This window comes from Phytophthora infestans, genomic scaffold (genome assembly GCF_000142945.1).
Source record: "Phytophthora infestans T30-4 supercont1.54 genomic scaffold, whole genome shotgun sequence".
NCBI classification, from domain to species: domain Eukaryota; phylum Oomycota; class Peronosporomycetes; order Peronosporales; family Peronosporaceae; genus Phytophthora; species Phytophthora infestans.
The window spans coordinates 196,224-216,694 of record NW_003303705.1 but is presented as its reverse complement, the minus strand read 5'-3'; the positions used below and the strand labels follow the sequence as shown (position 1 = coordinate 216,694).

The following is a 20,471-nucleotide window of genomic DNA, read 5'->3' as shown; positions in this document are numbered from 1 at the left end:
TGATCCGTAGCCGGTCACCACACTCTGCGATTCCATGCTATGGCCCACCCAGGCGAAGAACCATCACAATTATGTTGCCAGTTCCGCCCAACATCAGCAAGTATGTTGTCATTATGTGCTAAGGAATCCCGTGGTCAGCCACAAATTTCTGTTCAGCTTCTAGGTAAACTGGAATTATGGAACTCGCAGTCAATCAAAATGATACCCAAGAACGATCAACTTAAGAAAATACAACAAATGATTATATCAGCTCCGGCAACACGATCCTGTTACTGGATATCAGGCACACAATTACGATTTATAACAGCGATGACAAACGACTGCGACATTCCAGATGAAAACGCGAACTTCCTTCTTGAATCACCGTGGCATGATAATGCAAATGTGACTGACAAAAACGGCCACCCTCTCCGCTTACAGAACTTTCCATCTTTGCGACCAGGACGAATCAGAGATATAGTCTTTACTATCGAGAATTTGAGTCCAATGCAGAGCGACAAGGCCGTCGTGTTACAACCACCACTGCATAAACAGCCATACACACAGAGACATTCACGCCAAATAGTGAGATGGTGCTCATGTGTCATGCTCAGCCTACCTTGGAAAATCTGGACAGTGAAGCCCCAAACACTACAACCAAGAAATCTCCCACATATGCAACATGATTTAGAATGGACCTATGGGGAAGCTGATGACACTATAACAGCTAAAGTAAAGAGCGGAGAGAGCAGCAATCTGGACATACAACTGCAACGAAACCAAGACGGGTGGACCTGGAGCATTGTGAAAGCGTCAGCATCGTACCAAAAACCTTACGACTATGAGGAATTAGTGGCTTGGAAAAATCGAGAAGGTATCGCTTTTAAACAAGCACCGCAGACCGCTCTCTATCCTTGGTCAGCACCAGAACTCACGAAATCAGCCAACTTGGGAATCACGATCCGTAAACAGCGAACCAAGGTATTAAAAACACAACTTCGATACAGCCTTCAACCTACTCTCGAAAAAATAAAAAGGAAAAAAAGTGCATCGGCCTGGCAAAGTGCAGCGCTTCAACAAACTGTTTACCAGCTGTGGTCCACCCAAGGTATTTTTACAGACTTCCAAAACTGGACAATGTATCGTATCGCTCTTGGAGCTCTCAACTTGCGCCACGATAAATGGCCTGACCACCGTGAATGTCCTAAACCTACATGCCCTTGCACCACTGAAACGATAGACCACATAGTATGGAGCTGCGATAAAGCGCAACATGCTTGGCAAAGATGGCTTGATCAATGGCTCGGAGTTCCGACTACCTTGACGAAAAGAAAGGCATTACTGGAACACGTTGCGTCAAGGAGGTCACCAACAGCGACAGCAGAATTCCTGTCCGTAGCTCAGCAATGCATAACGCGATGGACAACATGTCACGACAAAGCAATGGAGATATTATGGCTAATATGGACAACAACAACCCCAGTCATACTATGGAGACTACGAAATCGTCATATTTTCAACGAAATACACACATCAAAAAGCGCACAGCCTCCATAGTCTGGGGAGCTGGCACGTACCAAGTCATGGCGAAAGCTAGCTCATGGAAGACGCAACCATCAAAGCGGATATTGGGTGTGTGTCTGGAACTATGCCATAGAATCATGATATCTGTTCACCCTGAAATGGATATGGAACATCTGGAAACCTGGTTAATCCGTTACTACGCGAGAAATCCTCCCGGAAAAGAGTCCCAAGGAGGATGGCTAGTATACCATTTAGAAAGAGAAGACGTGTGGAAGCTCCATGTAGCTGGTAGCAACACATTTAACCATCAGCAATCCCGCTCAAAATTTGATCTACTCGTCCTCGAACAAGCAGGACAAGCCATTTGTCGTCAAGATGAGCCTCAGAGAATTATCCTATTGATTGATACCATCAATTCACGAGCCTCCAGCATGCTCAGAAAAGACTCAGAAGATAAGGCCGACTACAACGACTGCCGTAATCTCAGTGCACTAGCCTCATTCTTCAGGATACAGTGGAGAAAACCGAAGCTAGCGGCATTCACAGCAGCCAAGAAACTGGCTGCAATGGACCAAAATGCAACATATATATTCGACAATACAAACAGGATGACCCACCGAAGCGCATTCGAAGAGTATCTTCAGCGGACGGAGGAACAAATTCAACAAAAGGCAAACCCTCAGCCATACAGAAAGACGGACTCCATTGAGAACCGTTTAATAGCGTATCATAGTGAGGCTTCTATAGGATAAAAACATACCCAAATAGAAGGCCGTTTGAACCACTACACTCTGCGATTCGCTGTCAAGTCCCGATTGCTCCTGCTCACCGCTCCCGGCCAACGCTGTCAAGGGCCCCGCCCTTGCCGCGCCTCACGCTCGTCCCAGCGCACCATCGCCGTCTCGACCCCACGCCGTAGCCTTCGCCGTAATCGCCCACGTGTGGGGTCGCCAGACTAACTGCTTCGCCCAGCGGCCGAGCCTGTGCCGTCGCACGTGCGTCTCCCCCTCCAAGCTGATCATGTCCTTCAGGAACGCGCTGACGAACCACTCTTTGCCCACGTCGGATCTCGCGCGGCGCCTGTGCGTATTCAACCAACCCCTCGCCCTTCATCTGCCTCCTGGCGGACAACCACCTCCGGATCCGTGTGTTGCGTCATGTACATTGCGCGCAGCAGCTCGGCATATGGGTCGATGTTTTCTTCTTCAGGCGATACTGATTTGATCACCGTCGCAAACCAGCGCTTCGACTCGCCGTCCAAGTGCGATGCAACCTCGTGGTAGAGCTGGTCGTCTCTCCACTTCGTGCCCACTGTCACCGCCTGCCAACGGACTTCGGCCTTCACCGTCTTGAGCTACATCGTGACCGGCATCGTATCATCCAGCCATTTTGACTTCGCAAGCTTGAACGCCTTCGCTTTCTCGCGCACAGTCACCTGTCGTATCGGATAGTCTCTCTCTCCCGGGGAGTACCCCTCTAGCGCCGATGCCACTAGAGCGACTGGTAGAGCACGACCGGGACCACCACCGTCTTTGCCACCGCCGTTCCCAGTTCCCGTCAGCTACACCGCGATACCTACGTCAACGTCTTGGTTCTCGTTTGCGCTCGCGACCACTCCGTCTTCGCCATCTCGTGGAGCGTCGTCTCCGCCTCGTCCTACTTCAGTGCTCCGTCCCGCTCCTGGGCTGCCGTCCGTACCGCTTACCGCCGACGCACTTCTGCCCCTGCTGCTAAAGGTGAAGCCGCCCAGGATCAGGTTTAAAGACGTGCGTCCCGTCATCGTCCTGATCTCGCCCGTCTCCAGCGTCACTACCAGTGTTGGCATTTTTACATTTACATTTTTACGTTAAAAGTGTTTTATGCGCTAAATTAAAACATTTTTACAGAGGGATCTTGCATTGTTGACGTAAAAAAGAGCTAAGCCTATTTCAACCGACCGGGACTGCCCCGAGCTTGATTCACAACAAAAGAATCCCCACCGTACGCATTCACACCGCCGCCGCCGATCTACTTCCACCCTCATGGAGCTCCTACCCGGGCTGCAAGATGACGAGTCCAAACGTGGACGCCCACCAGGTCCTCTTGGCATGAACTTTTACCGGCTCAAGGAGAAATGCAATAAATCGATGTGGTGGACTGTGTGCAAGTATTGTTACGCCGCCCATGTAAGTGCTAAAACAACCATTCCTTTTCCTACCCACATCCGTGGGCGAAAGGAAAGTTGGGAGAAGCACTTGGACGGGTGCTTGTACTACGCTCGCGTTACAAGGAAGCCGGCTCAAAGTGATGAAAATCAAGCTGAAACGGATGAACATGCACGCGCCTACAAGCACCAACGTACTTCACCCCCGGCATTCACACCTATTGAAATTATGCTGTTTTGGCGTCTTTTATTGGGATTTCAGGCGGAAGCACTGCTTCCAGACTCTTTCGTGCAGCTTCGTTCCTTCCGACGCCTGCTCGTCTTTTTGAATGCTCGTTGCGGGCTTCCAGGCGCCGTGCCACATCGCCATATCATTCATGGTCGTGTTCTGGACGAGTGTGCAGAGCAACATTCAACTGAGCAACGGGAAAACGTTAGAGCCGTCCAAAGTGGTGGGAGAGTAAACTTTATTTCAGATGTGTGGGAAACGATAGCGAAGCAGCATGTACTGGGCTGCATGGTTACCCTATTTGGCTGTGTAATGAACTATGGTTTACGACCGACTGGTGATCGCCATGGCGGCCTTGCGATTGCGGAGCAAATGGAAGAGGTTATCGAGGAGCTGCTTGCGTCGGGCTGGAATGTGGGTGCTGTTGTTACCGATAATGCAGGTCAATGTGGACGAGCTCGTCGTATTTTGGCTCTTCGCTATCCGAAGTTTGCTTACATCCATTGTTTTGCTCATGACATCAACAATCTCGTCAAAGCTGTCCTCAAAACAGTTTTCCAGCAGATTTCAGCAGACGCCGCAGGTGTGGCTAGTTTTCTTAATACTTCAACTTCAAAGTGGTTAGTTCGTGCGATGAAAGCTATGCATAAGCGCTACGGAGCTAGTCTTGCTATTTTACGCTTTGTGAGACTCGGTGGAACTCCATGCAGGCATGTTTTGCCTCTCTCCTTCGTGCACGAGGAGCTCTGGAAGATATGGTCTTCTCGTATCGAAACAGCAATGAAATGCCAGAAAAGCTTCGTGTCTTAGGAGAAAATGAGTTCTGGACTAAACTGGAGACGGCCGAGAAGATCGTTCGGCCATTATGCACCGCTTCATTTCGTTTGCAGAGAAATGAAAACACCGTAGCTGATGTTGTTACTTCCTACATGGAGATTTATCGAGGCTTTGCCTCTACCGAGCTCAGCGACTCACTAGTTAACCTTGTTGAAACCCGCTGGAATGCTTGTGAGCAGCCATTGTTTATCTTGGGATTTTTTCTTCATCCTGAATATGTAGAGCAAGCACGGCAATTGCCTTCGACCGTCCTCACAACGCTTGATGACGTGTGTCAGTTTGCACAGTATTACTATCGTCGATTTCTTGATGGCGATGACAGCGGGCTGCGCGGTGAAATGTTCAGCTGGCTTGAAGGAAGTTACTCCACATCTCGCGATGTCGACTTCAAAGAGGACTCAGTGGTCACGTTCTGGAAGTATGAAAGGAAAGCAAAAAAAGACAGCAAGTTGCCAGTGCTTGCACTTACGATTTTGTCAATAGCCGTGAACACGGCAACTTGCGAACGTCTCTTCAGTGAACTTGCTCTCATACCTCACTCCGAAACGGAACCGCATGAGCATTCAGAAAACTGCAAAACACCAGATCATGCGTCAGTTTGTCCGCGAAAAAAATCGCCTAGAGAAAGTAACACCGACAAACGTCAAGAAGCTATTACGTACGATAGACCCACGCGAACGACCGTGCATCGCTACGCCGCAGAATTCAGCCCGCTCCACTCCAGCTCGTACGACTCCTGCTCGAACGACCGCAGCTCGTACAACTCCTGCTCGAACGACTGCAGCTCGTACGACTGCAGCTCGTACGACTCCTGCTCGTATGACTTCAGCAAATCCGACACGTACACCAGCGGAAACTCCAAGTCATGAGCCTCGAGGTACATTCGCTACTTCTGACCGACACATTCAAGAGCAACTTCAGTCAGCACCACTCGCGAGAGTCCTTTTTACCGAGCAGCAAGACGTTGGAGCAGTTGTAGCGCGTTGCCTGGGAGAGCAAGAAGTTTCGCCAATGCCCCAAGATCCTGCGGTCATTGGGTCTGCTCCGTTAGATCCTCGCAGCTACTTCGGCACATCATTCCTGGAGAGTGAGGCCGTTGATACTTTGTCATCTGAATTCGATACTATTGCTATCAGCGAGCAGCAAATGGAGCAGTATCTGGAGCAGTTTGACTGGGAAGGAATCGGAGAGTATGGTGACGAAGACACTGTTGATATGTGGAACATTATCTTGAACCCTCCATGCAATAGCACCAGTGTTACCAGCAATCAAAATGGCAGCGAAGCCGGTTTTGACTCCGATACAAGTGCCGGAGATGGCGTTACCAACCCCGGTGCGGTTTCCCAGGAGAGCGCAAATGACACCAACACCAGCGCTGATACTGGCTTACATCTTACAACGGAACGGCTGGGGTCGTGTGGAGCTTCAATTCCAGTGGCAAACAAGCAGCCTTACCCTTCTGAAAATGATCCCTTGTTTCCACAAGAAAAAATCCTGACTGGGATCCGAGCACGAAAGACCAGTCTGGCGTCGCTGGTTGGCAATCTGCAGTAACTTGATGATGTTGCGTGATGGAAGCGAAGCCGCTAAACATCTAGCCGGGATCAATGTAGGCTTTCCTTCAGCACACTGGATCGAAGAGTCAAAACCGAATAATTGTAAATATCGTTCACCACGTAATACGCGCATTTGCAATTCATCTTCATCATCATTTCCACTTTCGTCACTACTTCCGTTGCTATCAGAGTGAACTATTTCGATGTCTCAAGTGCTAGTCGAAATTTCGGCTGGAAGCCGGATAATCTTTGAGGTGGTGGAGTGGATAATGGTGACGATACAGCACTCAATGCACTTGTAACAAGGCCGGCACCTGGATCTTGTGGTTCACACAAGCCCTTCCTCCATCGCTTCTCCAGCTTCTCCATTGTGCATTCAAATACGGGCTTGTTAAGCTTGCGGTTCACAACGTTGTGCTGCTCACAGAGCCACATGGAGAAAGTCGTACGCGACTCCACCCTGTCAACACAACACGCACATTCCAATCAAGGACGACAGAAGAGCTGACCGCACACACGACAATGGTGGCGACGCGGCTTAAGGAATTCGATCGGCGCCTTGCAGTCCATGAACTCGTTGCTGAAGTTGTCGGGCACCCAGAGATCTCCAGGCCGGCGACGTCGGATGGGACGCCGTCCAGCGATCCACGACCGCTGTTCTCATTCATGCGGCCTTCGCTCTGCGTGCGCGGGGCGGCGGTGGTCGGGGTGGGCTTAGCCGGTTGCTGCGAGCGGCGTTCCTGCGCGGGGAGCGAATTGCCGCTGGACGGGGCCGTCGACTGGCCGCTGGTGGGTGGGCGGCCACCAGACTGCGGTGCAGCGACTTGGTGGCAGCGGGGTTCGCCTCAGGCGTTTTAGCCGGTGCTGGGGCCGCCTGCTTGGGTGCGGTTTGCTTCGGAGCCGCCTGCTTCGGAGAGGCCTGCTTCTGAGACCTGCTTCAGGGCGGCGGGGGCGGCCGGCTTGGCCTCGGGTTTCTTGGCTGGCGCCGCAGGGGCAGGCGCTGGGATGGCCGTGGTCATCTGAGATATTTTTCCGTTTTCACGTTTGAAAATCTACTTTTTACATTTTTACAGAGGCTTTCACTTAATTAAAGTAAAAAGCCCCGTAAAAAACCAACACTGGTCCACGGACGTCGGTGCTCCTGGTTGCCGCTTCTCCATGGACGTTTCCCGCACAGCGCTCATAGCTCTCTCCTGCGAAGCCGTACGTCGTTGGACGCGTTCGTTCCGTTCCGTACCCAACGTCATGATCGGATCTCTGTAATTCAAAATACAATCACCTCTCTTAGTTCCTCTTTCTGTTTGTCCCCTGGCAATCTTTGCCCGGGGTTGCTCGTCCGCCACGGCTCCACGGCAACCACAGCTAGGGTTCGTTCCCCTATCTGCCCTTCAGCACCCATAGACCACAGCTAGGTCCGTGCTGCTCTCTCACGAGGGCTCGTCCGCTAACGCCAAGCCCGCAGCAACCGCAGCTAGGTTCTTCACGGAAGGCCCCTGTATGACCTCCATGTCGTTATGTCCCCCGTGAGGACTGACCTTCTTTCTCGTCCGGGGCAGCTAACACCCTTAGACAAAATCGTGGCAGCATCAACACCTAGGCGGCGTGAAGCTCCCAGATAGTGCTCGGAGGCAGTACGGAGATTTTACCAGACAGCTACTGGCCGCTGGATCAGCCACTCAAACGGATAGGGACAGCGAGGAGGACACATTATGGGCGATCAGCACCGCCGTGAAGGGTCTGTGGACTGTGTCCCGCAAAGTGAACCCGTATTTCACACAAGATACACTGGTCGGGAGCTCCGGACGACAAGCCGTATTCGAGCTCTGCCTCCTCGACCGACCGCTACGACCTCAAGGTCTCTTTCCATGGCTCCCGCCACCCTACCGGTCCTACTGCCCTCGAGCTACCCTGCATCATCTTGTTTCGCCCTTAACAACCCGTGCTTCGGCGCTACCCTTCTCTATTAGTCTTACTCGCTCACCAATCGGGAACAGTCTCAACGGAGGGTCGAGCGCCCAGCCACACGCTCGGGATCCTCCCTACGAAGGTCACCGTTGCCTACCTACTCCTACTGAGAGAGCCCTTTGCTACCCTACTGATGTCGGCTTGCCTCCTTGTCTACTGTCCTCCCTCGCCTGTCGCGCACGTCCGCTCTCCTTGCGATCTTCGAGCGCCGCTCAACCTCACCTGCTACCTTCTATCCTCGGTGACGCCAGCCTGCTGGCTTGCTCCTGCCACCGCACTGCATCCACAACACTCACACGTCACCGAACTCGCCGGTGTCGTCCAGATCTAGGGTGGTCCGAAGAGCAACGCCTCCGGTGTGGGTGGCAAAGTGTCCGTGTCTGCCGGCGCTGGTAGCAGTACGGGAACTGGCGGCGGTCTGGAGTTGACTAGAGGTGGTGGAGGCAGTACTGGCGGGGGCCTGCCTATTGTGAACGGAAGTACGCCGAGTAGCATCAGTGGCCACCCAATCCTCGGCCATCATGTCGATGACCTCGACCGACTGCCTGCTCAAGCACGTCGAGTCCCTGTCGTAGGTCACCCACTACTATAGCATACATACTAAACCCGTCTTCTGTGACCAGGAGTCTGCAAATGGTTATTGACTATTGTTGGGGAGGGCAAAATTCCAGCCCATCCGTTATGGGCCCATGATCCATAATGGAGATACACCATTATCCTTGATCTGCACTATATACACAACAAGAAGTGTGATGGAGAGGCATCATCGACGATCACATAAAGACACATTTTCAATGCACTGTTACCGGTAGGTCATATGTGATACTATTACGCTGTTACCAATGAATAGGATACACTAAGAGCAACTGGAGATAGAGCTTTCCACGTACTTTGTATTGACATCGTCCCATTTTTCGCGATTCCATACATTATGGCCATACGATTGGTTTTTACGTACATGTGTCTGTGACATTCATCGCACTACTACCCTTGGCTTTAAATTAAGAGGGGGGGGGACAATGGCTATGTTATATTGACTTTTCGATGAGCGGGCATTAACTGCAAAACGAACTTGCTAGGTAATTAGGATAAATAACGTTACGCCGAAGCGGAAGAATCCACAGAGGCCTGAAGTAGGCCATTTTGATCCAGGACGGGCCTGGACGGGTTAGACACAATAAACCGTCCCAAGCGTGAGCGTTGGGGAAATTGTTGGAGGCATTCATTCAGCCGTGAACGTCCTGTAGGCCCGGAGTCTCGGTGCAGTGCCCGAAAATGTGCACTAAAAATGGAGTAAGCTCGATACACCGCCGTTGTCGCTTGCAGCGGAGGTCCGGCTTTGAAAATATGTTTGTTACGAGTCGTCCAAATTGTATGCAGTGTGATGCTACGCATTAGCGTCCACAACGCGGTAAACTCCTGTGCCTTGTTCCGTACACGAGTCGTCCACTCGGGGTCGCTTGCTACACATATGATGTCCCACGAAATGTGGACAATGAGCCTGTTCCAATCCGCACGAATGAGATGCCAAAGAGCTGCAACCCGGCGGCAGTCAAAGAACAAGTGACGTCGGTTTCAATGGAAGAGCACGTCGGATATGCGCAACATAGTGCCTCATTGGAGTGGCGCTGCAAGAACCAGAATCGAGACCGAGTTGGGAGAAGCTTCCACGCTAACCGGAATGGCTTTAAATTAAGAGAGTGTAGAAGGAAAATTGCATTACTTTTTGAGTGGGTATATTTTCAGCAAAAATAATCCACAGTGAAGCAGGCAATGGCTGTTCGAACTCATTGGTCTAGACGAGGCTAACAGGTGCAGCTTCGCTATGTTTGGGGGTGACGGCTGCTCTGTACGTCGTGTGATCCTCGTCAAACTCCTTCTGCGCCTCCTGCTGCATATTCAGGTGCTTCCAGAACATGAACATTGCCACAGGGTAGTGCAGCATCGCGATGATGATCAGGAAAAAAGACGCCGTGAACGATGCGTCATCCTCCTTACCCAGAGGTTTCGACTGAACCACCCACAGCACAAAAGCCAGCATGGCCGTGAAACAGACCACGCTCGCTAGGAAGAATCCTCCACCGACCCACTTCTTGTTGCCCTTGCTGCAAGTGATGGCGCCCACCATCGCGACGATTGCCATCACACCGTTCGACAGACTCATGCCGCCGAATGTCATTGTGGCCGTGCCCAGGAGACCACACGACTTGTCCAGGAACTTGTGAAATTGATCAGCGTCCATACCGGCAGCCTTGGCCAGGACCGAAACGTACGCCGTCTGCTCCTCGTCACTCACGTCACCCGCGTTACTGTAGCCCTTGAAGATCCCATCGGACGAGTATTTGGACCACACGTCGGCGTTCAGCACCGACAAATCGTCGAACGAGGACCCGAACTTGTAGTAGAAGCAGTGGTCGAACGACGTGCCATTGGTCATCTCGCTGTCGACGCAGAAACCCAGGAGACCAGCGTTGAATCTCGTGCTCGATACTTCCGAGGCAAGTGCCGAGTTCACAGTTTTATTCGAGCTCCACATGGGAAGGACGAAAGCGGCGATGTTGTAAGCCGTGGCGATGATGATCATGGCGATGGCCCCGAACGCAAACTTGTTGAACGCCATAGTGATTTGTTGCTGGAGGTTTGAGTGCTGAAGTATTGGTTGAAAGTGGAAAAGTAACTGGGAAGGCAACCTAAGTGTTACAGGTTGCTGGTTGCTATCAGCAAATTGTAGAATGAAGATGTCTCGCGTGTCCTCGGCACCTTCGCAAGCATGCGCTTTAACGAGCAACTCTGTAATAACTGTGATATTTGCTTCAGATATGTTGTAAAACTGTATATTAGTAGCTGGTCAGGGCTGGGAAGTACAAAATCGAGTGAGCAAAGTAATCTGAAACTACCAAAGTTTTGTCATCATCATTTGTTTCTCATGCTCTGACGAGATTATAATTATTAAACTCCGAGACCCATGCTAGCCATCCGCTTTAGACCCAGGTCTACCAACTTCGTTCTTACGTCCTAAGGGCATCATCACCGCGGACCGCAAATTGCGGATAAGACAGTCACACAAAATAATAATTTACAGATAGTTTGAGGATAGCTGACAGCCACGTAGGAAACCAGCACATAGATTCCCGGGACCGACAGCAAATTGACTGAATTTGGGGGAATTTCTATAAATCAGTAGCTCCCTACAGAGCCAAATTGTGCATTTCAAACCAATAAGGTTATTTTCGGGTCCAATTCGCTATTTTCGGATATTTGCAACACTTTTTAAATAATTTATCATTATTACTTTTGAGACAATATTTAAAATAAGTGGAGTATTAACGTCGCCACGGAATCTCCATGTTTTATAATTTACGTTGTACTTTTTATTAGCGAACGGCTTTAAAATGACTGTCGTTCTACCGAAACTCACAATCGTAGGCGGCTTGGGTCAAAACTTATGATTCAAACACAAAAAAGCCATGAAAAAGACGAAAGCTTAGGACACATAACGTTGGTCCAGGAAAGCCAAGAATCCTGTGCATGCCCGAGCCATGTAATTCAACAGCATCTAGAAACTTTTGTGCTACATAGACGATTTGATCAAATTTGGCTCATTTATTTAATTTTCGGATATTATCTACTTCGGTGATAATTCGGGGACGCTTGGATGTATTGCCGTACAGGCCAAACCACGAAATTTCTGCCTTCTTGCGCCAATAGTACGTTTACTGGTTATCCTTCTTCGCGTCTTTTTCGAAGCGTGAATTACACCGCCGTTTCTTTTTTAGATAAAACTTTTTTACAATAATCCGAATTACCCAAAAACAGATATCCATGTGGATATTTTAAGATGCTCCAATACTTAGCTCCAGTGGAGTCACAGGGGGCCCAAGGAGGCCTCGATTAGCCGTAACCCTCGGATTGTTCCAGAAACTACATTGTTACAGTATAGTGCGCCGTAACCCCCCCCTAACTCCAGGTTAATCAGTAAGCTATCTTACCCCCCTAGTGGAGTCTGGTGTCTGTCTGTCAGTCCGTCCGTAACGGGCTAGGGTTATTAAATGTAACGCAATTTCGCGCGTTCTACTGGCTGCCGAGCGTAGCGAAGGCGGCCTCGATTCGCTAAAAAGCTGCCGTGCGCAGCGAAGGCAGCCCCCATTTGGCTAAATCGGTATTGTGTTTTGTACACACTGTATGTGGACTACACATCGTACTTAAAAGCACCGCTTAAATTTCATTTTGCTCTCATTTTCAGCTGCGGTCTGCAAGGCCACGCAAAGGGCGCTGCCTGTGTGCGCGTTAGTTACTATAATTAAAAGGCGCGGATAAGCACACACGTACTATATTGTCGTAGGAGCTGTTGAATAAAATTGAAGGCTTTGGTGATGCATATCTCGGCCTCAATCGAAACTTTAGTACTTATTGGAAATAGAATCATGTTTTAGGCTCGTAGTACTGTTGTACTTATTTAACTTACATTAATATTCTGCTTAGTACTATTCTAAATAGCTCTCATATTTTTGATTGCAATTATTTGTAGTAGTAGTAACACACATAATTTTTTTCAGCGTTAGAAAATAAAGCACAATTGTATTACTATTAGTAATATTGCGAAAGCTTTAAATATGACTATTGTGGCTTACACCCCTGCACTGCCTCCGGGAGAAATATCACCTTTCTTTTTGTATTTGCGTGCGTAGTGTGTAACCTTAAGATATTATGTGAGCTTTCCGACAATATATGTTGCGTACATAAAAATGGGAACAGCGTTTGTGATTAAGTTAGCGCGGAGGCACCTGACTAAGCAAGAGCACGAAGCACGTAGGAGCACCGACCCACACTATGTATACGATGGGATAGAGGAGCAACACGAAGCACGGAAGGCCATGGACGATGATAGAAGACTTAGCCGATGCAAACCACGAAGTTTTATAAGTAGCGTGAAAGATGAAAGAGCACGCAGCCATGAAAAGAACAGATGGACAGAACATGTCAGGAACGTACGGGCCACGGAAGGGAACTAAATACATAGACACCCCAGCATGCTGAAAAGCACGGGCTACGGAAGAGCACGCACGCTCGAAGCCACGGTAGAACACGTAACGGCAAGAGTGCACGGACAGAAATTCTCCCATAGCACCACGGTTGAACACGGAGCACAGTCGACCGACCAAACATGAAGACGCGGAAGACCATTAACGGGAGGTTGTCGAGTATTGAAACACGATACCAGGGTAGAACCGGAGCTCACTGGGGAGCGCGATACTACTGTAGATAGCGAAAGCTTAGGCGGCAGACCAACCGCGACATCAAGAGATATCACGATAGCATGGACGATGGGACAGCCACTAAAACATGGGAGAACAAGCAGCCACAGGAAATCACCGAGCCACTCAGCACGATAGCACTGTGGAACCTTAGATCGCCTTGCCACTGAGGACGACACTTCAATAAAACACGTTTACCCGGACGGCCGGCCAGCCACAAAATCGCGGGGAAACGCTGTTAGAGACCACGATTGCACACCGCGGATCACGGAACCATCGTAGAAAGCGATAACATTGGCGAAACATCTATGCTATGCGATCACGATAGCATAGACAGCATAACCACATTGCGATTGCACGATAGCGCGATAACGCGGTAGATGGAGCCACTCCTGGGGTGCGCGGCACACAGGTGACAGAAACTTCGGAAGATCACCCATTGGCGAGGGTACCAGAAATGGAACGCTATCGACCACGAATGATTATGGACACGAAGCCTGTGGAATCCACGTAAACCCTTGAGAACACGGAATATCTAGCAGCCACGAAAGAGGGTCGTACTACGGGAGCGCATGAGACCAAAACGGCTAGCACACAACCACTAAGCACTATGAGAGAAGGAGTCCACAAACACAGGACAATCACTAAGCAGCGTAGACCACGGGTGAGCAGAGAACCACGAAGCCAGGAAGATCACGAAAAAGCGCCGGCCACTGTAGAACATGACATCCAACATGTAGTACGGGGTAACGGAAGCGTACCAAACAAGGATATTATACGGGTTCAGATGAGACAACGGACTGGTAAGCGATTAAGTACACGAAGCCAAGATCTACTGGGGTGAACGACGCTCACAAAACACGCGACACCACGAAGCACTTAAAACTGAAAACCACAGCTCCAACAAACCATGCCACTCCACCGCGTAGCGGCGGCGAGCGGCTAGTCTTACCTCTCTAGTGGAGTGTGTTGTCCGTCCGTCTGTCAGTCCGTCCGAGGGTAGGGTTCTAAAATGTAACGCAAATACGCGCGTTCTACTGGCTGCCGAGCGCAGCGAAGGCGGCGTCGATTCGCTAAAAAGCTGCCGAGCGCAGCGAAGGCGGCCCCCATTGGCTAAAACAAGATATTATGTGCTGTACTTACTGTATGTGGACTACACATCGTACTTAGCTGCACCATTTAAATTTTATTTTGCTCTCATTTTCAGCTGCGGTTCGCCACCTCACGCAAACGGCGCTGCCTGTGTACGCGTTAATTAGCAAAATTAAAAGGCGCCGATGAGCAAACACGTACTATATCGTCGTAGAAGCTGAAGAAAAAACTTATAGGCCCTGGTGACTTATATTTCGGCCTCAATCGAAACTTTAGTACTTATTGAGTTTAGAATGATGATTTAGGCTTCGTAGTACTGCTGTACTAATTTAACTTACAATATTATTTTTCTTAGTACTGTTATCAAGGCATTTCATATTTTTGCTTGCAGTCATTTGTAGTAGTAGTACACAGAATAATTATATCAGCGTTTAATAATAAATAACAATTGTATTACTATTTTTAATAATGTGAAAACTTTAAAATATGACTATCGTGGCTTACACCCCTGCACCTCACACTGCCCCCGGGAAAAAGTATCATCTTCCTTTGTATTTGCGCGCGTAGTGTGCGACCTTCAGATATTATGTGAGCTTTCCGACAATATATGTTGCGTACATAAAAATGGGAGCAGCGTTTGTGATTAAGTTAGTGCGGAGGCACCTGACTAAGCAAGAGCACGAAGCACGTAGGAGCACCGACCCACACTATGTATACGATGGGATAGAGGAGCAACACGAAGCACGGAAGGCCATGGACGATGATAGAAGACTTAGCCGATGCAAACCACGAAGTTTTATAAGTAGCGTGAAAGATGAAAGAGCACGCAGCCATGAAAAGAACATATGGACAGAACATGACAGGAACGTACGGGCCACGGAAGGGAACTAAATACATAGACACCCCAGCATGCTGAAAAGCACGGGCTACGGAAGAGCACGGACGTTTGAAGCCACGGTAGAACACGAGAGTGCACAGAAACAATACTCCAACAACACCACGGGTAAACATGGAGCACAGTCAGCCGACCAAACCTGAGCCCGCAGGAGGCCAGATACGGGAAATCAGAAATCATCAATCTTTGGAGCACGATGCCTAGGTAGAACATGAGCTCACCGATCCACGGTGCGCGACACTAGGGTAGCTAACGATAACACAGACGACAGCCCAGCCCCGACACCAAGACATAACACGACAGTATGGACGGTGGGTTAGCCACTTAACCATCGGAGAACACGCTGCCACGCGAAATCACCGAGTCACGGAGCACCATACCAGTGTAGAGCCTGAGCGTACCGAGCCACGGAGGACAGCCGTACATAAGAACACGATTGCACGGACTGCGGACCACCCACCAAATGCACAGGGGGTGGGCTTGGTATGACCACGATTACACACCGTGGAGCACGATGGCATCGTAGAGCACGATAACACGGACAACGCAGATGCACCACACGTGCACAATACCATAGAAAGCATAACCACACCGCGATTGCACGATAGCGTGATACCGCGGTCGATGACACTTCATCAGGAGATCACGATGCACGGGCGACGGAACCACACGACTGCGTGGAGGCACCAAAGCACGGAATAGCACCCTTTGGTTAGAGTACCGGCGATGGGAGGCCAACGGCCACGAATGCCTATGTATCACGAAAGCGGTACAGCCCGCGTAAACGTTTGAGAACAGAGAATAGCTAGGAGCCACGAAAGAGGCTGTACTAAAGTGCATAAGCTCAAAAGAGAGCGCATATCCACAAACAGCGTGGACCACGGGTGAACAGAGAGCCACGAAACCAAGTAGAACACGGAAGAGCACAGCCCATTGAAGAACACGACATTCAACCTGTAGTACGGGGTAACGGAAACGTACCAAACCACGATATTGTACAAAGCCACATGAGATTACGGACAGTTAAGTGGTTAACTCCACGAAGCTACGACGTACTAGGTTGAACGACGCCCACAAAACACGCGACACCAAGAAGCACTAAATTTGCGGCCACCTCATGTCCAACAAACCATGCCACTCCGCCGCGTAGCGGCGGCGAACGGCTAGTCCTAAAGTATCAAGGCTAGCACGGTGTCTGTCCGTCCGTCACACGAAACGCTCAGGTTTTTGAGCTTTATCATTGGCTGCCGAGCGCAGCGAAGGCGGCCTCGATTCGCTAAAAAGCTGCCGAGCGCAGCGAAGGCGGCCCCCATTTGCTAAAATCGACATTGTATGTTGTACACACCGAATGTGGACTACACATCGTACTTAAAAGAGCCGTTCAAATTTGATTTTGCCTTCATTTCTAGCTGCGGAGCGCCACGAGACGCAAAGGGCGCTGCCTGTGTACGCGTTAATTAGCATTAGTAGAAGGCGCCGAAGAGCACACACGTAATATATCGTCGTAGGAGCTGTTGATAAAATTTGTACACTTTGGTGACTCATATTGCGGCCTCAATCGAAGCTTTAGTACTTTTTAATTTTAGAAATATACTTTTGGCTTCGTAGTACTTTTCTAATACTTAAACCTACAAAACTGTTTTGAGTGGGTACTATTCTTAAAATATTTCATATTTTTGCTTGCAAATAGTAGTAGTAGTAGTACACATAATTAATAAATCAGCACTCGATAAATAATCACAATTTTATTACTATTGATAATAATGTGAATACTTTATAATAAGATTATTGTGGCTTACACCCCTGCACCCCACACTGCCCCCGGGAAAAAGTATCATCTTCCTTTGTATTTGCGCGCGTAGTGTGCGACGTTAAGATATTATGTGAACTTTCCAACAATATACGTTGTGTACATCAAACAATATACGTTGTGTACATCAAACAAAATGGGAACAGCGTTTGTGATTAAGTTGGCGCGGATGCACATGTCTAAGCAAGGACACGAAACACGAAGGAATACCGACCTACACTATGTACACGATGGGATAGAAGAGCAACACGAAGCACGGAAGGCCATGGACGATGATAGAAGACTTAGCCGATGCAAACCACGAAGTTTTATAGGTAGCGTGAAAGATGAAAGAGCACGCAGCCATGAAAAGAACAGATGGAGAGAACATGACAGATACGTACGGGCCACGGAAGGGAACTAAATACATAGACACCCCAGCATGCTGTAAAGCACGGGCTACGGAAGAGCACGGACGTTCGAAGCCACGGTAGAACACGTATCGGTGAGAGTGCACAGAAACAATACTCCAACAACACCACGGGTAAACATGGAGCACAGTCAACCGACCAAACCTGAGCCCGCAGGAGTTCAGATACGGGAAATCAGAAATCATCAATCTTTGGAGCACGATGCCTAGGTAGAACATGAGCTCACCGATCCACGGTGCGCGACACTAGGGTAGCTAACGATAACACAGACGACAGCCCAGCCCCGACACCAAGACATAACACGACAGTATGGACGGTGGGTTAGCCACTTAACCATCGGAGAACACGCTGCCACGCGAAATCACCGAGTCACGGAGCACCATACCAGTGTAGAGCCTGAGCGTACCGAGCCACGGAGGACAGCCGTACATAAGAACACGATTGCACGGACTGCGGACCACCCACCAAATGCACAGGGGGTGGGCTTGGTATGACCACGATTACACACCGTGGAGCACGATGGCATCGTAGAGCACGATAACACGGACAACGCAGATGCACCACACGTGCACAATACCATAGAAAGCATAACCACACCGCGATTGCACGATAGCGTGATACCGCGGTCGATGACACTTCATCAGGAGATCACGATGCACGGGCGACGGAACCACACGACTGCGTGGAGGCACCAAAGCACGGAATAGCACCCTTTGGTTAGAGTAACGGCGATGGGAGGCCAACGGCCACGAATGCCTATGTATCACGAAAGCGGTACAGCCCGCGTAAACGTTTGAGAACAGAGAATAGCTAGGAGCCACGAAATAGGCTGTACTAAAGTGCATAAGCTCAAAAGAGAGCGCATATCCACAAACAGCGTGGACCATGGGTGAACAGAGAGCCACGAAACCAAGTAGAACACGGAAGAGCACAGCCCATTGAAGAACACGACATTCAACCTGTAGTACGGGGTAACGGAAACGTACCAAACCACGATATTGTACAAAGCCACATGAGATTACGGACAGTTAAGTGGTGAACTCCACGAAGCTACGACGTACTAGGTTGAACGACGCCCACAAAACACGCGACACCAAGAAGCACTAAATTTGCGGCCACCTCATGTCCAACAAACCATGCCACTCCGCCGCGTAGCGGCGGCGAACGGCTAGTCCTAAAGTACTAAGGCTAGCACGGTGTCTGTCCGTCCGTCACACGAAACGCTCAGGTTTTGAGCTTTATTATTGGCTGCCGAGCGCAGCGAAGGCGGCCTCGATTCGCTAAAAAGCTGCCGAGCGCAGCGAAGGCGGCCCCCATTTGCTAAAATCGACATTGTATGTTGTACACACCGAATGTGGACTACACATCGTACTTAAAAGAGCCGTTCAAATTTGATTTTGCCTTTATTTCTAGCTGCGGAGCGCCACGAGACGCAAAGGGCGCTGCCTGTGTACGCGTTAATTAGCATTAGTAGAAGGCGCCGAAGAGCACACACGTAATATATCGTCGTAGGAGCTGTTGATAAAATTTGTACACTTTGGTGACTCATATTGCGGCCTCAATCGAAGCTTTAGTACTTTTTAATTTTAGAAATATACTTTTGGCTTCGTAGTACTTTTCTAATACTTAAACCTACAAAACTGTTTTGAGTGGGTACTATTCTTAAAATATTTCATATTTTTGCTTGCAAATAGTAGTAGTAGTAGTACACATAATTAATAAATCAGCACTCGATAAATAATCACAATTTTATTACTATTGATAATAATGTGAATACTTTATAATAAGATTATTGTGGCTTACACCCCTGCACCCCACACTGCCCCCGGGAAAAGTATCATCTTCCTTTGTATTTGCGCGCGTAGTGTGCGACGTTAAGATATTATGTGAACTTTCCAACAATATACGTTGTGTACATCAAACAATATACGTTGTGTACATCAAACAAAATGGGAACAGCGTTTGTGATTAAGTTGGCGCGGATGCACATGTCTAAGCAAGGACACGAAACACGAAGGAATACCGACCTACACTATGTACACGATGGGATAGAAGAGCAACACGAAGCACGGAAGGCCATGTACGATGATAGAAGACTTAGCCGATGCAAACCACGAAGTTTTATAAGTAGCGTGAAAGATGAAAGAGCACGCAGCCATGAAAAGAACATATGGACAGAACATGACAGGAACGTACGGGCCACGGAAGGGAACTAAATACATACACACCCCAGCATGCTGAAAAGCACGGGCTACGGAAGAGCACGGACGTTCGAAGCCACGGTAGAACACGTATCGGTGAGAGTGCACAGAAACAATACTCCAACAACACCACGGGTAAACATGGAGCACAGTCAACCGACCAAACCTGAGCCCGCAGGAGTTCAGATACGGGAAATCAGAAATCATCAATCTTTGGAGCACGATGCCTAGGTAGAACATGAGCTCACCGATCCACGGTGCGCGACACTACGGTAGCTAACGATAACACAGACGACAGCCCAGCCCCGACACCAAGACATAACACGACAGTATGGACGGTGGGTTAGCCACTTAACCATCGGAGAACACGCTGCCACGCGAAATCACCGAGTCACGGAGCACCATACCAGTGTAGAGCCTGAGCGTACCGAGCCACGGAGGACAGCCGTACATAAGAACACGATTGCACGGACTGCGGACCACCCACCAAATGCACAGGGGGTGGGCTTGGTATGACCACGATTACACACCGTGGAGCACGATGGCATCGTAGAGCACGATAACACGGACAACGC

At 49.5% G+C, this 20,471-nt stretch overlaps 2 protein-coding genes across 2 annotated transcripts; both read right to left on the bottom strand.

The window, feature by feature from the left end:
• Nucleotides 1-2,328: 2,328 nt before the first annotated feature.
• Nucleotides 2,329-3,328, bottom strand: PITG_17381 (uncharacterized protein; the record flags this gene model as incomplete). The annotated part of the gene is made up of 3 exons (XM_002896655.1): nucleotides 2,329-2,517; nucleotides 2,603-2,857; nucleotides 3,083-3,328. 3 exons carry the CDS (start codon nucleotides 3,326-3,328, stop codon nucleotides 2,329-2,331), a joined length of 690 nt encoding a protein of 229 aa, XP_002896701.1.
• Nucleotides 3,329-10,028: 6,700 nt separating this feature from the next.
• On the bottom strand, nucleotides 10,029-10,853 carry PITG_17380 (uncharacterized protein; the record flags this gene model as incomplete). Its single annotated transcript, XM_002896654.1, has 1 exon — nucleotides 10,029-10,853. One exon carries the CDS (start codon nucleotides 10,851-10,853, stop codon nucleotides 10,029-10,031), a length of 825 nt encoding a protein of 274 aa, XP_002896700.1.
• Between the last annotated feature and the right edge of the window lie 9,618 nt (nucleotides 10,854-20,471).